The sequence below is a fragment of the Protopterus annectens genome, chromosome 12.part0, assembly GCF_019279795.1.
Source record: "Protopterus annectens isolate FY-2018-M chromosome 12.part0, PAN1.0, whole genome shotgun sequence".
In the NCBI taxonomy this organism is placed as follows: domain Eukaryota; kingdom Metazoa; phylum Chordata; order Ceratodontiformes; family Protopteridae; genus Protopterus; species Protopterus annectens.
In genome coordinates this window covers 828,913,517-828,932,503 of record NC_056746.1, presented here as the reverse complement: position 1 = coordinate 828,932,503, position 18,987 = coordinate 828,913,517, and the positions used below count along the sequence as shown (strand labels likewise).

Genomic DNA, 18,987 nt, shown 5'->3' with positions numbered 1-18,987 from the left:
TCTGTCAGAGACTCATCAGTGATTTCATTTAGCATATTATCTCTCTGGTACTCAAATATATCTTTGGTAATTTATTATTCTTATGGCCAGTGCATAGGATGAGTATATCACATTTCTAACAAGAGAGTCCAACATCTTGTTCTCCTTGTCAGTGGGGAGGACACGGCACAAAATGAAACCCCTTAATAGCATCAAGGTATACCACTGCTGATTCTGTTTGGAGTGTTTGTGGGTTCTTATTCAGTTATTTACAGGACTTCTGAACTCAGTGCATAACCTTTCTAGTCTTTAGGAAGCAAGAGCTGGGAGTTGGACTTGACAGATATGCTTTCAAAAGCATATTGAAACTCCTGGAATTTGCGGTGACAACCAGTGGTCTTGGTTCAGTAATATCTAGGAGATCAATATATTTTTGAGAGTCTTAGAGACTCTTCAGCCCCCTCTAAAGCAAAATGTACCTTTTGAGGTTCAGCATTGCTCCAGAGGGAATGCTGCATGTCATAATTTCCTCACCATCAGGGCTGTATCCCAGTGCTAAAGGGAACTCAGCTGAAGAAATGAGATCTTCCACATGTAAATATAGTTTACAAAGAACTTGTAAAAGGAAGAGTCCTCCTTCCTTTGGTAGAAGGGTCACTCCCAATGCTGGTGGTTAGGACACCTGAGAGTAAGTCTATGCCATCTGGCTACGTATTGTTTTTTCTGCAAGGTGATTGTCTGGTCACCACTATTTCTGAATGGGAGATTCTCCTATCTGGGCATGCATGTCTTCAGAAACCAGGAGCAACATAACCCCATACAGCATGGATATTGTGTTGGGAAGAGTCTCCTTTAACACACAGAAACTGTGAAGGGTTGGTATCTATTGTGGATGCCTGGGAACTAGCATTCAGCATGGATTTTGCAACAATTCCTGAGACAGAATAGCTGAATGGACAACAATCTGTCCTATTATCTGTATCCAAAGGGTTGTGATGCATGTGGACAGCTAGAGGCAGTGCAATCACAGGTGGACAGAGTGATACTGCACTGGGAATGATATCATCATGTCTCTGTAGGACTTTGGGGGCCATTAAGATCTGGCTCTTTAATTGCCAACATCTAAGATTTCTCCTTCTTTCTGTAGTGCATTCTTTCTTGGGCTGCTGGTTGAGCACTATGATGCCAGAAGAAGGATGGATGCTTCCTGTTTCAGTACTAAAAGCATTCTGTGGGCTAGAAATCCTCAAAGATTTCAGATCTTAGTGAAAAAGAGTCCTTGTTTTCAAGAACAGACTTGGAAGTTCTCCCGTTTTAAAGCAGCACTCCAGTGATGGCTCTTGGTACACATTTATTAGTGGTTTGTTTTCAGAGATATCAACAACTTTGGGAAAAATTTCAATGGTCTGTACATTGGCTCTGGGTTATTTGTTCACTGTTGATATGACTTCCCAACCCCATGTACAAAATGGGGAAACAGAGTGTTGATGTAAATATAAAGAATGTATCTCTTATTGTATCTACAGCACTTTGACGGTTTCTTCCTTGCTGTACAGTCCACACAGTTTTTTTCTGCACATACCTTTGCTATGTCCAGCAGTTAGATATGCACTTTACTGCTTACTGATAATGTGTTACATTCACAGTTCTGACATTTCTTTTCACGGATGTAAGTAAAGGATATCTTACAAATTATTTCAATGCCTGAGATCAAACTGAGTTTGCAATTAGATGCAGAAGGTAAGAAAAGTAAGCAGTTGCTGTAGTTTATGTAACCTAGACTTATTTGTAGGGCTAGATTAAGTTTTAAAAGCTGTGTGGTATCTCTTCCTCTGTTGTATACCTTATTAAATTTTTGATTCTACCAAAAGAGGATTTCGATGCAGTCATCACATCCACATTCATATCTGTATCTTAACAATACATTGTTCACAAGTGAAAAAGTTAATAATACTGCATTACATGTGCAGGTGTCTAGTGAGATACATGCCAAATGGGGCATTATACTCGATGATTGGTCTAATGAGGGAAGAGTAGAGAGAGACGATGACCTCTTTCTTCCTGGATGCAAAACACTTGGTAATGAGATGTGCCACATAGAAGAACTTTCTGACCACAGTGACAATGTGGTGGTCGAAGGAACGGTTGCTGTCAACCTGCGTCCCCAGATCTCTTATAACACCTTCAGTGTTCAGTGGGCTCCCATCGATGTGGTAATTAGTGGGAACTGAATTTTTACCAAAGGGGATGATGACGCATTTTTTTTTAGTCTGATGAAAACTTCTGTAATATTCTCATAATATTTTATTATACTGAACAGTTTAGAAAGAAAATAAAAAGGCAATAATAGGTTAGTGGCAGAGTTACTGAAAAATAAGAGTGGAAGAGAGCTAGAGATGTGAAGTTAGATTAGCCAGGTGCAAAGCATTATTATATCCAAGGGTTCATTAGATGGTGTTTGAATTGTAGCTTAAAGGCTTTGGATGTGGGTATTTGCTCTAGAGGAAGAGGGAGAGAATTCCACAGCTGAGCTACGTATGAGGACTACAGTGAGTTGCCACTGGAATTGTTGTATTTAGTAATGATTAGAAGTAGCCTGTAAGTAGATTGCAGCGATCTGGGTAAGGACAACTGCTGTAGGATATTACTCAGGCTAGGGCTTTGTTCAAGTTTATGTACAAGATTGATGGTGAGGGTCAGTTGTGAGACAGTAAGAGAGAATAAGGTAACTCTAGCCAGGTGAGCAGATTAAGAGCAAGACAGTGGTGGGATCTGTAAGCATTGCTGAATAAGACTAACCTGGGAGGCCTGTAGCTTGATCACTATTAGGGAGACACGGAGAAGTGTTGGGAGAAGGAAAACTATGACCAGATTTTCCTGGCAAGTTTTTTAATTACTTCTTTTAATTATAATCAAATTTTAGACTTTCATCAAAAATAACCCCAAGAAGCTTGGTATGGGAAACAAGTTTAATGTTTGTGTTATTAGAATTTATAGCAAATAGAGATTTTTGGATAGCTAAATTTTTGAATGTGAACAGAATTAGTTTGGTATTTTTATGGTTAAGAATTAGCTGGTGGTTGCAGAGCCAGGTTTCAATGGAAGTGAGCGACTCTTGGTTCTACTGCTGCAACAACTCTACATTTCTGACAGAACAGATTAGGGTTAAATTATCAGAATATTGTATGGTAATGGGATATATGCTTGCTGTATGTAGATCACTTAAGAAAATGTTACATACTAGAGGAGCAAGGATGGAAGTTTGAGGAACACCTACAGATACTGTCAAAAGGGGAAGATATTTTATTTGATATAAAAATCCCTGTTGCAAGGGATATTAATAAGTGGTATCTTTTATTTTATTATTTAGTTCCAGGAAGATAAAACTTTCAGTTTCCTATGCATATGCAGGGTATGCAAGTGGACAAAACATAAGAAAGTCAATTACTTGTTTTACATAAACTTCTGCCACATTCGGCATGAAATTAGAACTGGTGCAAAGTGGTACTTTTTTTCTCGTGGTAGATGACAAAAGGTTGCTTGCACTTGAGGGCTTGCTGTTGTGATATCTTTCTTGCAGATATAATGACCACTAAAAGACAGTTTTCCAAGTCAAGTGTTTGAGGAGCACACCTGCATCAAGCTCAGAAAGGGGTAAAGATATTTCTAAGACATAATTGAGGTCCTATGGTAGAGGGATTTCTTTGTGGGAGACCTCACATATAAGGTTGAGGCCTCAGATGTTGATAACAGAGACAACTGGAGGTGGGGCGTAGGCATCCCAACATGTATAAGTTAAAACTGTAGACACCTGCACCTTCAGCAAAGCATAAGACAATCCTGATTTGTAAAGGTCTGACAAATGTTTGGAGATCATGGACACTACAGTCTGACTAGGATCTAAACCCTCACTCTGTCTCCAAAAGGATACTCTTTTCTATTTTTCTGGTCACGATTTCCTTACATTTAGATCCCTAGCTCAGAAACCATGTGCCCAAAATGTGTGAGAGCTAAATCATCCAAGGAGGCATTGTTTTGGGTCAATGGATTCACACATTGAGACAGCAGTATAGGCATTGTCCTTAAAACAGTCACCTGGGAAACAGAAACACTAGTATATATTTTTTTAAAGGAAGCTAAGACCAGCATTTTGGCCTGTCTCCTTTATCTTCTGTATCATTCTAAGGAAAAGAGGGATTTGAAGAAAAGTATATAGGAAACAGCATTGACCAGATTTTTTGAAGGCATCTGTTGCACAGACCATCTGAGTTATCCAATTTTTTGGAGAAGGAAAGGTTTATTTCTGTGTAATTCTGGCACCCCCCCCCCATTTGATGACCAACTTCAGATATATATATATATATATATATATATATATATATATATATATATATATATATATATATATATTTATACTTGTTCAACATCCTTTCGTGAAGGTCTTCCTCTGTTCTCCTTAAATGATCTTTCAGACTGTTCACCTCAGAATAAATATAAGATGCCCTAGGGGTCATGCCTTGCCAGCTTGCATAACAGATATGAGCATGCCCCCCCTGTAAATATTACAACATCACTGTGAAGATATGCATGCTCTCTGGATAGGTTTGAAGGCTTTTATGGCTAAAATTACTGCCATCATCTGTATAACACTGATGTCATTTTTTCCTGCAAGTTTCATCCCAATTCCCTTGGATCCTCAGTTTCCTCAGTGGGTAAATGGGACCCTACAAACTACATATAAGCAGAAAATGATAAATGTGTGCATGTCCGATCCTAGCTTGAATGGAAACTCCTGGATGAGTGTCACCTGTTATTTCTACAGTGAGAGGTCTTTCTTGATGCACGGCACCAGGATGACAGAGCCCATCAGAGAGTGTACACGTTATCCCCTGCTGTTTCTTAGGTGCAACTTAAGTTTCCTCATATAATATATTGTTAAGGGGCTCTCAAAACTGAGGATACTCTGAATCTAAGTGTCCTAAATAACTCCTGTGCAGTAATCTGAATTTGAAAGCTATGGAGATGAAATATGAGGTCAAGAAAAGCACCAGTTCTGATGGATGGAATGCCGTCTGGTTTGGAATATCCAAAACAGCTCTGAAAAAATCAGACTTACCTGGTGGGTAGTAGATAAGATTAAAGCAGGTTTAGATATGGCCCTGGGTTTGGAAGCAGGCAAGGTTAAATTGTAGAGCTTTCTGCATCTTCTCCAGGGTTGTGGCTTAAATCAAACAATCTTCCAGGCTGTGGTAAATGTGAATGCCCTTCATTCAACAGTAGACAGTTGCTTGAGCAACGGATTATATAAAACACCCATGGTGCAGTATATAACCTAAATGGCTAGGAAGTAAACTGTTAGTGAGCACCTCTCACTTTCAATTTGAGGTACTGTATGTCTGCCCTGGCTAAAGGTATATGGAGGTAGACACCCTTCAGGTACCAAGCAGAGGACTCTGCAAGGTTTGCATTTTGAATTTTGGCACTTTTAGAAACTTGCTGAGGTTTGGTAAGTCTAGGTGTAGGTCTAGCCTCCATGGGCTGTCATTTACTGGGACTAGAAACAGTCTAGTAAAATCCTTAGCTCTCTTTCTCTTCTGGTACTCCTTCTGACACCTAGCTTCAGAAAGTTTAATAATGCAGTATGTTTGTTCTCTGGGTACTTGGAGAACTTGAGGAATTTGGTCTTTTCATGAACTAAAGCTTATATCCTTGCCCCAGGGTTCTGAGGTCTAACATGGCCGGACTGATTTTCATAGACTCTCTTACAGAGTGTGTGTGTGTGGGGGGGGGGTCTGTACATATGTGGCTCTTGCAATACATCAACGCTGGTCCCTTGCTGAAAATGGCACACACTGACAGAATTCATGTAAGTCAGATGCTGTGGTTTATATGACAGTTTTTATGAGGGAAAGAACACATGTAAATTGTCACAGCAGATTTACAAACAGAATTATGGTATTATGACAGTAATGCACTATTATGACATGTAGAGAATGTTTAATAAATTATTTTATATATATATATATATATATATATATATATATATATATATATATATATATATATATATTGGGACACCCACTCATTAATTTGATAGCTGTTGAGTTTAACAGCAAACAGGAGGTAAAGTTTAGGTGGCTGCCAACAAACTGCAAAGCATTACTATTAATATGAATAGCATGTGTTATTTAAGAACGTTGCATGCAAGTAGTTTGATTTTTACCACATTCATTATGTTTTGTTTCCTGCAATTTTTCTGGTTATTTACAGATGTGATTGATTAATTTTCTCTTGTGTGAGCATTTTAATCACCTATTGAATGAAGAGATGTGATGATGTCGCTACTTCTGAAGAAGTTTAATTTATTTGTTGTAGAACAAAAGTACTTAACTGGAACAAATTTCAAAGCAAAGCCCTGCACCCTGAAGGTTAATCAAGTAAAATAATGTGCTCACACACACACACACACACACACACACACACACACACACACACAGAGTTTTCACTATGCAGACCATGTCATGCTTTAGCCACAGACTTGACACTGCACTTCATTTACTGAATGTTTTCTGTTATTTTTGTTGCTGTAAAAAACTAATAAAATATTCCTAGAACATGCCATGAATGTGATATCACTCTCAGTTTTCCAGTTAGGGGTGTGAAGTTTTTGCTTTGCACCACAGAAAATAATTATACTTGCTTTCCAACCCACACATCAACAATTCCATTATTTCAGTTTGTGAGATAGAATATAAAACTGTGTTGGAGCTTTGGAATGAATGCAATGAAACTCAGTCCTACAATGAGTCTGCCATTACTTTAAGAAGTGCAGACTCCTCTTGCAGTTTCAACCATTGTCAATTACTATCCAAGTTCTTATAGTAACACATGATCCAGACAGTTGGCATCCAGTGGCAGTCAGTATCTAGAATGCAGAGTGAAAGAGATAGTGAGATGTCTAGCACACTGCAAACTAGAGGTGGCAATGGCAATATGCAGGGTGTGGGCGATTCTAATACAAAGTGCAGTCACACAAAGGGCAATGTATCAAGGCATGTAGGGCATGCTAATGATAGCATAAGGACAGAAATTGTCAGCCATGTGAATGAGTCACACAGAGTATACAAAAGAAAACACCTAAAATTGTGGACCGATTCTGCGGCATATAAAACAGGTGCACTGTGGTGTGGAACACCTCAATTTTGAACACCTACATCCATAGTGAATGTGATGGGAGGAATTCTAGGATTAGTAAAAGCAGCAGCTCAGCAGCATTTGTAGCAACTGCTACTGAAGCCACTGTCTGTAGTGTTGTACTAACAGAGAAGATGCAGACAGCATTTGACGTACCACCAGCTCATAGACCAGCAGACTGTAGACCATTTTAAAAAAGGAGATTGTAAGGGACCTTGTCAAACTATATTACCCACAAGAGAGTTGAGGTGAATGGCCATTCTTGTGGATACTAAGGTATGTGTAACTTAATCTTAGCTACAACATGTTTCAGTGACATACTGTGGACATATTACAAACATTGCAGGCATCAGCCTTACAAATTCTAAACTGGTTCCTCAGCATTATGCTGTATCATTTCAAGAGCATATCTGATTCCCTAGGACTGCACAAGAAATAGCACCATGTGGACATTTTATGACATAGGGCATTTCCCTGAGGTACTAGGAGTTACAAATTTTACACACATTGCCTTCAAAGTCCTATCTGGTCCAGAGGGGCTGTGACATCATTAGGAAGGGCAGCCACTCTCTAAACTGTTAGTTGGCCTTTAATATCCAGATCATTATTTGTAGTGTGTCTGTGTACAACTCAGGCAGTCCCATGAAACACATTTGGCATATGTCCAACCTATACCAAATGTTCCTTCTAGAGGATTTCTCACAGGATCTTCTGGTTGGTAGGTGCACATACATGCAATAAGAGGGGGTAGTAAATAGATACCAAGCAATAATGGGGCGGGCCACATATACTATGTTGTTTTGCTTTGTGTTGCATGCAAAGTTGGATATATCCTAGAGCCATGGCTCATAATACCAGTTGGAAATCCCCCTATTGTACAGAAAAGACCTTTAATGTAGCATTTGCAAAAGCATGAAATATAGTGGGGTGTGTGTTCAGCCTACTGAAGGGCTTCTTTCATTGCCCAGACACATCAGGAGGGTCAGTGGAGTACAGTCCAGGCATCTGCAGCAAGGATTTTGTTGTATGTGCCATATTGCACCACATGGTGTTGTGCAAACAGATGGAGCAGCAAGTGAATTTGTCATGGCCTTCCATACAAGCTGTGCCAGCAGCAGAAGGGCAAGATGAAGAGTCAAGGGATGAACATGCAACAGCAACAGTATCATAGCTGAGGAAGAGGCTGGTGCAGTACACTGCAGCACTGGCAAAGGGGTGGCATCTGGTTCACAACTATAGACCATAATATAAACAACAGAGAATAAAACAATGCATATGACACCAAGGCTCTGCAGGCTGATCCATGGAATGGCATGGTGTGCATCAGAAATCACAATACCCACATGTTATGGGCTAGGCAGGCCACAGTAATCACCAGTTGCACATATGGGTGGGAACAGAATGGCAAGTGATGCATTATGAGATGCAGTAGGGTCATAGGTGATGAACACAATAGCCACATACTGGCTGTAGAGAGCCGGAGATCACATCCCTCAGTGGTGGGATCAGGCTGTCACAGTGCTCACTGTAGGGGCTTGAGGTGTCAGAGCCTGATGTGGTCCATAGCATGTTATAGGCAGAGCCATGGGACTGGGAGTGTTCACCCTGACAGGGAGTACTCTGTGCTGATCCCGATGAACACAGTTATCCAATGCATGGCCAAGGCCCCCAACTGGAATGACGAGTTGTCTGCCCACAGATGACAGAGACAGATTACAATTACAGGAACATGGATATGCAGCCTGATGAGGCAAACTATCTATTGATCTGGAGAAGCATTGTGGCACACGGCCTGGACAACAACCACTAATCAGTGGGGATGGCAGGCTGTGTGCCGAAAGCTACCAGAGATGCCATAGTAGCAACATTTTTTGTAGCATAATGTGGGACAATCTCTGGCCAACTTCCTTGCAACTAGGCCCTCCCATGGTTATTTAAGGCATGGTCTGTGAAAGCAAACTGTGTGTCAGTTGAAATGTGTCTCATGGCGGCAACTATTGAGGCAACACTGGTCACAAACAACCTTATCAGCACGGTGTTACCTTTCCCTAAATTCCATCTCACTGTGTAGTTGGTGCACACCACTTCACAAGCCACACAGAACACTCACTGTTTCCACAGTGGTATGGATGTCGACTATTTGTGCCTGAATCACTGACCTGCATATGCATATGTTAATGTCAAGTGTTGTAGCCGTATCTGAGATGGTACTAGAGTCAGATGAGGACTAATTTCACCGCATCTATCCTCTATGTGCACCTTGGAGGCACTGTGTATACTGGATGCTGTGTGCTTTGGGGACACAGATGGAGGCTGAGAAGGACTCTCAAACACAAATCTGTCATGTCCTGGTACGGCTGTGTTTTCATCCTGTATCTCCAGAGAGGCCTCTGTAATTGCGGTGGTGCAAACCATGCCATTGTGTCAGTCAACCATGACTTTTGCATATTGCCATGATAGTCAGTCATGGGTGCCCTTCTGATATTAGGTTTTTGTTGTCGATGTTCTAGACAAGATAGTGGAACCTGTGGAAGTAGGAACATATATGACACCACTATCTGTCCATACGCCCTTACAATCCCTTGTAGCATGCATACTATATCACATTAAAATACAGCTGTAGCATACATTAGTAGATATACCTTGTTGTGCAGGTTGTAACAGGTACAGACTAGAGATACTTGAAAGGGCAGATATGTAGGTGAGCCTTAGTCAGTCCTTCCTTACAAGCATGTTCATAGGTGTTTACTAGGCTAATGACCCCAAGGGCCTTTTTAAGCCTAGCCATGCATGCTAAATCTCGGACAAGTTCTGATACCCTTGATAAGTGTAAGCATGGGCCTGGGAAATGAACCATTTACAGGTTACATGTTTGCATAAAAGACATAGGTGCCAAACCAGGGATGAATTTCCGGTTTCCCATCCAAATATCCAAGTTGCACTTGAATTGGATTAGGGAGGAACTCTGCTTCACATGGATGAGGAGCCTGTCTATAGACGTGGTAGTCTCTGGGATACATACCTTTCTCTCCAGCAGGTCCTATTTCTATAACAGGCAAGGTTTAAGTCTTTAGAATGAGTAATTCTGGTACTATTTGTTTTGTGGCTATGCAAGAGGTCCATCAGAGTGGGGTCTGACAATGCCCTGTATGTCAGGCATAGATCTCCTCTCAAAAGCCTGCAGGAGACAGAATACAGGGATAGGGCCTTAAGGAGGTCTGCGTAGGACATATTACTTATGCTCTGTATTCTTTTAGTAAGGAAGCTCTGTGGACATTCCAGCTGTTGGATATGCCTGGTTAGGTACATACCAAAGGGGGAATCGTACTCAATGATAGGTCTGATGAATGCCAAATACAGTGGAACAATGACTTTCTTGGTCTTAGATGCCATACCTTTGTTTATAAGTTGTGCAACATAGAATGATTTCCTAACCACTGTAGACACGTGATGATCAAAAGCTAGATTACTATTTGTGTGTGTCCTTAAGTCCCTGACTACTGGGTCAATTCTAAGGGGTCTGTTGTCAATATGATAGTTACCAGGGATGGGGGACTTTCCAAAGGATACTATTATGCATTTCTTGGCATTTAGTTTTAGTCCATGACTCTGACAACAGATGTTTGTCTGTGTCAGCCCCTCCTGGAGAACATTTGTGTCAGCGTGAGATTCAATGACAGCTCCTAATTTTTAATCATCTGCAAATTTAGTCAGCCAGAGACCACTGACATTGGCCTTAATGTCTGAGAAGTAAATGCCAAAAAGGAGCAGTCCAAGGACTGATCCCAGGGGGATTCCACTTGTGACTGGCCTCTTTGTAGAGGTGAACTCCTCAATTCTAACTTTCTAGGTCCTGTCTGTGAGCCAGTTGGCTATCCACTGGGTGTCATACGGGTTTGTACCTAACCTCCTGAGTTTGTCAATAATGCCCGAGTGGGATGTTGTGTCAAATGCCTTGGCCAGGTCAAGGTAGGCAGCGTGAACAATTTTGCCCACATCCATTGCTATGGTGACCTTCTCAAAGAAGTCCAGCAGGTTGAGTAGGCATGATCTGCCCTTTATGAAACCAAACTGGGTTGGGGCCAGTGTCTTGAGGTTTACTATATTTCTGTTGATCTTCTCCATGATAATTCTTTCCATGACTTTACATATAAGACTAGTGAGACTTATGGGTCTATAGTTTCCAGGGTCTGTAGATGGCCCACCTTTGTGCAGAAGGATGACTGTTGCCTTTCTCCATTCATAAGGCATGAAGCCTGTGTGGTGGCTACAGCTAAATAGTAATTCTAGAGGCCCTGATAGGTCATGTTTCATACTACTTAGAAGGAATCCTGGGATATTGTTTGGGCCCACTGATGCAGTGTTCTTGGTCTTAGAGACAGCATCAAGAACCTGTTCCCTAGTGATAGTAGGGAGTGTTATATTTGATGATATTTCCTAAGGGAAGGTTGAGGGGGAGAGAGCTGTAAAGTTGGAGCTGAATTTATCAGCCAGGAGGTTTACTATATCTTCTGTCTCAGTATAGGTGGCTCCATTTACAATGAGCTCTGCACACAATTGTGTACTGCCTTTGAGGTTGTGGACATAGCTAAAGAATGCTTTGTGGTTGTCCTGGGCCTGGGAGGCCAAACATGCTTCATATTTGGCTTTGGTAGACTTTATTTGTCATCTGAGTTGTTTGTTTAGTTTAATGAGAGTGCTTTTATCCTGCTGGGTGCTGCACCTCCTATTTTTGCCATGATTTTCTTCCTCCTGTTATACATCTAGTTGATTTTGTGATTCCACCAGGCTGGCTTGTTTTTTTGAGTTACTTCTTCCTGTGGAGTGTTCTACACTGTACTGTAAGAAATATTACAAACCCAGTGCTTCCCAACTAAAACATGTGTGGTTGGTGCCAGCACAGCTTCCACATTCAAGACATCCCCATGGTATAAGGAGCTGCTCCTTCCGACCAGCATATGAGACCAAACTTTCTTGTCTCAGTAAGCCACTTCAGTGTTCATAGTCCACCCTGTGTAGTGGGCCAGTCTGTTACAATGCCCAATGCTTTCTTATCTGCATGGAGTATCATATCAGTAGCACTTCATTAAATCTGTTGCGACAACCCACAATATTTGCATCCTGCACTAGTCTGTGCTATATCTGGCTTTGGTAATGCTTGTCTGCAGCATCTTTGCTCAGGAGCTGCATGCTAAGTGTGCAGAGAGCCAAGAGCAGCACTACTTTCTCCTAGCTAGTGAAAATACAGTTGCACAAGTTCCACTAACGTGTAACAGTAGATGTTCATACAACACACTGCCTTACTGGCATATGGGTGGTAGTGCCTTACTACCCTTTCTCTGGCAGTTTCTAAGAGCTTCAGACTCCTCCCTTTGTATATCTGTGGGTGAGAAGAGCCAATCAGCTAGCACAGCAGGATAGTCCTGAACAGCCATAGACAGCAGCACTCGTTTTTTCTATGGCCAGGAAAAGGAAAAGCAGCTGGAAAAAGCAAGCTTTGTGAACACCTACTATTAAAACCAAAATTAAAAACACACAAACAGCAAAAGCTGCCAAACAAAAACAGCACCAGCCACCAACAAAAAAACTATATTCATCCAAGTAAAAGGGGGGTGGTGGGATGGTAATACCCATAAGGCAGTGTGTTCAATAAACATCTACTGTTACAGGTAAGTGGAACTTACACAACTGTACTATGTTCAACAAACACACTACCTTACTGGTATATGGGTAAGTTTCCCAAAGCTTACCCAAACTGGCAGAAGGAAGGATCAGGGTCCAGGAGCCCATGGAGAACAGTCCTCATGAAGCCTTCTCTGGATCTAGAAAAATCATCCAGTTTGTAGTGCTTTGTGAAAGTAAGGATGAAGAACTGGGTTTCTGCTTCTAGAGCACTTCTAGAGTCCAGTCCTTTCCAATATGCCTCAAAAGAGGAAAAGGACCTAGTGGAATATGACTTTACCTTGCCTAAATTTGCCTTGCCATAGTGGGTGTAATAAAAAACAATGCCAGAGGACAAGCAACATGCAATGGTTTGCTTAGAAACAGATTCATCTTTCTTAAAAGAGAAATGAAAAGCCTTTCAGTCTTTCTAAAGGGTTTTGTTCTGTCAAGATAGTACCTGAGCTGCCAATGCACATCCAAGGTGTGAAGTATCCTCTTTTCCTGATTCTTAGGCTCTGGAATGAACACAGGGAGACTGATGGACTGATTAGGAGTGAACCACTTTCAGCATGAAAGAAGAATTAGTGTGCAACAAAACCCCATCCTTGAGGAAAACAAGGTAAGGGTGCTCCACCATGAGACCTTGCAACTCAGAAACTCTCTTTGCAGATGTTAGAGCACTAAGCAAAATAGCTTTCCATGTTAAGAAGTTGAGATCAGTGTGAACTGCTGGTTCAAAAGGTGGCAAAGTAAATTATTCTAGAACACAGCTGAAATCTCATGAAGGAGGAATTTACTTGCAAGGAGTTTCATTTGCAGCACTCCTTTCATAAATTGTTTCAGCAAAAGAGAAAGAGGGGAATCCACAGACATACAAGCAGAGATGGCTGCTAAATACACCTTAATGGATGCATACAATAAGCCATGCTGAAGTAGACCACACAGATATTTCAAGACCATGGGGTGGGGGGAGATATTAACCTCCACAGAACCCTTATATCCATTTAGGCACCATTTAGAAAACCTCATCCATTTATAAACATATGATTTTCTAGTAGCAGGTTTTCTGGCCTTCTTTAACATCTGCTGTACATCTTCATGAAATAGGTGCCTAAAGGGAGTCAAAATTAAAACATCCAGGCTCTCAACTGAATTTTCTATAAACTGGAGTGTACTAGTCATCGTCAAGACTGTGTGAGCAGACCCAGAGTGTCAGTAAGTTTGTTGTAATTGCCTTTGGTCAATACCATTAAAAGGGAGAACCAAAAATTGCCTGCGCCAATATGGTCTCCCCACAATGATCTTTAGCATTTCTCTTTGTACTTTGAGAAGTACCATCTGAATCAGAGGAAAGAGTTGAAACACATGAAAGAACAGCCAAATCCAAGGGAACAAGAATGCATCTTCCCCCAAGAATGGATGCAAGGATGTCTGGAACAGATTTTCTCTATTTGTTTGTTGTAAAAGGAGGTGAACAGATCTGCTTGAGAAATTCCCCACATCTGGACTAGATCCTGGAACACCACCGGCATAAGCTTCCATTCATCTGCTTATTCTGTCTGCCACAACATTAGAGTCAGAGAATACCGAGAAGCCAGTTCCCAAGCCATCACTGCCAGCCAGCACACAGGGTAAGACCTCATACCCCCATGTTTGCTGAGATAGCATATCACTGTGGTGTTGTCCATAATCACCTGAAGACAACCCAGAGTACATATGTGATCAAAAACCTTCAAGACATGAATCACTGCCAACATCTCCTGGATATTTATATGCTTCTGTACATCAGTGGGATTCCAAAGCGCTTGCATATGCTTCTCCACTGACCCAGCTCCTCATGTGATATTGGATGACTTTGTTTGGCCAGATTGCACCATAATGGGGGGGGGGGACATAAGTCCTGGATTGACACTTAACTCTCTCTCCACCACTGTAACTTTCTTCTGATAAAAGGAAGCACCGGCAACTGGTTTTAGGGAATGAATGTGTTGAGTCCGACAATTTCAAACGTACCACTGAATTTTTCTCATGTAAGGAATTCAATATAAATTTTATAAAAATTCCTGTGAAAAAGCAAAATGGTGCCAAAATAGTGATTTAAATGAAAAAAATTGTTTAAAATATCATTAAATTACTTAATTCACCTCTTTATACTAAGATATAAAGAAAAAGCTGTGAAAACATCAAGTTTTCCTGTCAAAAGATTCAAATTAACGCCTTAAATCAATGCCAGTAATGACATCATCCATTCTGTTGAGCAGTGGGGCATCAGTACAATGAACTGAGGCAATGACACCCCAACTTACTTTGTCAGTGAGAGGTGGTGGTTCAGGAGAGACAGAGACAGGAAGGGAATGACTAAAAATATTGTCAGCATTTTTTTTCTGTACTAGTGTCTTCAACTATCTTAACTGTCGTACAAAGACAGGGTGCATTTGACATCTGTGCCAGTCTACTGTACAAATGCAACTGTGGTTTGCACCATAAATGTGACCCATATAACATCAGTCACCCAAGTGAGTTATGACTGGGTTTGTGAATCTATGAACCTATATGGCATCCAAGCATCTTAGGACTCCACCTTATCCCTGTCCTAGCATCTTCCTTCACTTGCAAGATATTCCCTGTACTTTGTTCATTGTCCAAATCTTCAGTATGTCTTTATCTATCAACTATCCTCTTCTCCTTGTGTGTATATACCACCTCTACTGTCTGAGTCTGTATTCTGCATTTGCATGTCTACCTCTACTCGTCTCCCTCTGTCTCATCCAAAGCCATCCCTCACTTTTTCCTACCTATCCTTCTTTTGTGTATAGTGCAAAATGGAAAAAACCTTCCTTCCTCCTATCTTTCATACCTCATAGTTACCCTTGTGTGTTTCCCTTTGCTTTCTGGTTTCCTATTCTCCCAATTTTTACTTTCTATTTATGTGATTTTCTCCCCATTTACATGATCAAGAGGGCAGGCATTTTGCTATACACACCCACAGTGGTCTATGCAGTTGGCACTATGCTGTCCTTCCTGTGCAGGTTGAGTCGCTACACTGCATCCATGAGCAGACTCCGATTCAGTTATGCTAGCTAGCTGTCTTTGTAACATCCATCATGTCAGTGATGCACCTTACTGTAGCACTGCTCTAATCATACACTAACTTAGCACTGCTTTCCTTGTTATTACCACACCTCTCTAGTTATATGGTCCTTTGCACAGACTGTCACTGCTATTCAGTACCTAATATGTCTAACTAGCTCTGTGCATCTCTTTTCTCCAAAATTAGCATGGTGCAGACGTGCAATGCAGGTCTATGAAGCCCAGCCAATATTATTAATGGCTTTTTACTATAATCAACTTTTCAGCAAGCATTAAATGCGATGACTTAATTTCTGTCACAATGCTCACACTATGATACAGGAGACACAACAATAACATTTTCTTTTTCTTCAGTTTAGCATGCTGCATATGAATACATGCCAAAGTCTATGCAAAATATCATTTGTTACTGTTAACATGAAAACAAAAGCCACAGACATGCTCTGGTTGTGTCTCCACAGTTAATTTTCTGCTATGTCGTCTCCACAGTTCATTTTCTGCTAAGTCAATCATATGCTTCTTTAGATTAGCTACAGTTTACTGCAGGTAATGTTTTAATTCTGAGGGCCAAAGACATCTACATAGGTAAATATGTCTGTTTTTGCAGCTCAGGTTTTTTTTTTTTGGTAAACTTAAACAAAAATTACTGCTACAGCGAGTTTGTAGTAGATAAGAAAATATTTACCCGAGTTTACACTTTCATTAATTGTGATGTTATATTCATTTTGGCTGAAAGTTGGAGCATTGTCATTGATATCTTTAACTTTGACGTTAAAGATGAGAGATCTGTCCACGATTCTGCCTGTTGATCTTTCCACAGCATCAAATCTGATCTAAAGAAGACCATTGGTGAAAATATTAGCCTTGGCAACATAAAGTATACAACAATTTAAACCCACAAATTTACAAGGCAGAAATATCATTTGTATTAATTTTCATTTCAAAGAAGGAAATGCCTTCTCTTAAATATTAGCCCTTGGTTTAAGAAAACCATAACTCTGAAGACTTCCACATTCTGATACGCATTTACCATTCAAAAACTGCTCTACTGCTGGAGATTTCTCCTAATAAAGGCAATGCACAAAGAGGAGTCTCACTGGTGAAGCTGTATGTTAAAGGAAAACTCCACCCTCTCATACAGTTTAACTTAATCATTAGTTTTTTTTTCTCCCTACAATATGGTTCCAGCATTGCGTATGTACCAGAAACCTGTTTGTAGTTTTTAAAACTTTTATTTCCTTGCATTGGAGTCAGAGGAAGGGAAAGCCCACTTACTTTTTTTTTTTTAAACTCAGCTTCTCACATACTTTGCAGAGAAATTTGTCCCCACCTGCATGACATATCATAGACACAGTTAAATCTGTAGTTTACCCTTTCAGGTACTGCTTTCAATCTTAGATGGGTAATTAATCCTGCTAATGTCAGGAACACAGCAGCAGTAATTATAAAAGACAGAAAGCTGTGGAATTGTTTCCACTGTTTTTATTGCAGAAGGGAGGAGCACTTAACACTCCCCTTTCATAGCAAAACAAAGCAATCAGATCATTCAGGGGTTTAAAGGAAATGGTCAACTCTTCTGACAAATTAACATAAACAGCAACACAGCATTGAAATTGTAAGCTTTAAATGTTATTTATAATAGTTTGTGTTAAGATAACGAGTAGTAGCAAAGATTTCTGTGACATTTAGAGAAAAGTCAGGAAGTATTTTTTCTTGTAAAGTATAAATGCATTTACCTTTGAAGCCCCCCCCCACACACACACACACACACACACACACACACCAGAACTGCAGAAAGAGAGTCAGGTGGCAACCCTATCAACTAGGTGCACTGATACTGTTCATAAAAAAGGTCTTTTATGCTTTGTGTGACATCCTTCCAGAGGGGGATGTATATCTGGTACATGCAGATCCATTGTAAGAGATTCCCACTGACTTTGAGTACCGGTCCTTGCATTGTCAGAGAGCAATCATACTATACAGCTGTATTTACTTTAACATACATGTACTCTGTGCCCTTGCATTAAGAACACTAAGAAAAGGAAATCAAAAGTACTTAACTGTGTTTAAATACGCGCACACACACACACACACACACACACACACACACACACACTTTTGTACACACACTTTTGTACACATGTACTTTATATACTTACACATATACAGAAACACACACACTATATATAATATATATATATATATGTGTGTGTGTGTGTGTGTGTGTGTATGTTTGTGCATGCAATGAATTATTTATAATAAACAACATAATATAGTTAAGCATTATTAATGTATACATTCTAGCAAATGTTGCTCAGTGATTTATTTGGTCACTGTCACACATTGGCTATGCGTTCCAAATGCAATCTTGGTCAATGTCTTTCTGTCAGTATTTTTTTATTTGTATTGATAAGTGTATTTAATAAGTATCTTTGCCAGTGTAGCTTATGTTGTGGCGGAAAAGGGTCCTGGGAAGAGTTCACTTTCCTGGTTACCAAAGTATAAATAAATATGAAATAGAAAAAAGGAGGTGGAACATGACAGAAATAACTGAGTAACTAGTAAAGCACATTTTAAGTCTGCATCATTCATGAGAGAGAAAAATCCTCCCACTGAAGACATTGGGAAGTAGCAGACAGACTAAGTTTTGTGTCCTACTACTTGTCACTTGTTGTCACTTGTAAATGTACAGCAAGGATTATTTACTGCAGTGAGAGTTTTCACACCTCAGCCAGAGAATATGGGGGAGGGTTTATCAAGTTTGTTAGAACTACAAAAGACTCCTCTTACAAAAAATTTTTTTATCTGCTTTCTTTTGCTGCAAGTAGCTAACAGCTATTTATAGCATAGAACAAGCTCCGGCAGACATATAAATGAGGCTCAGTCAGGTAAACATTGAAGCAGCTCCTTTACAGAAGGTGTGTTTAGATGGCAGTGCTTCACAGCCCTGCCATTATATTTTAATGGCATGAGAAAACAGCACCATTTCCTTATGTCTGGCATGAGTCATATAAAGAGGACTTGAAATGTATTCTGGGAAGAAGGAAGGAAAGCAAGAAA

At 40.3% G+C, this 18,987-nt stretch overlaps 1 protein-coding gene across 1 annotated transcript in view; it reads right to left on the bottom strand.

The window, feature by feature from the left end:
* The window catches only part of CDH26 (cadherin 26), a 2,018,873-nt gene that overhangs the window by 1,678,517 nt on the left and 321,369 nt on the right, over positions 1–18,987 (bottom strand). The window contains exon 4 of the mRNA XM_044089870.1: positions 16,613–16,760. Coding sequence (XP_043945805.1) covers positions 16,613–16,760 — 148 coding nt within the window. The remainder of the gene's footprint in view (positions 1–16,612; positions 16,761–18,987) is intronic.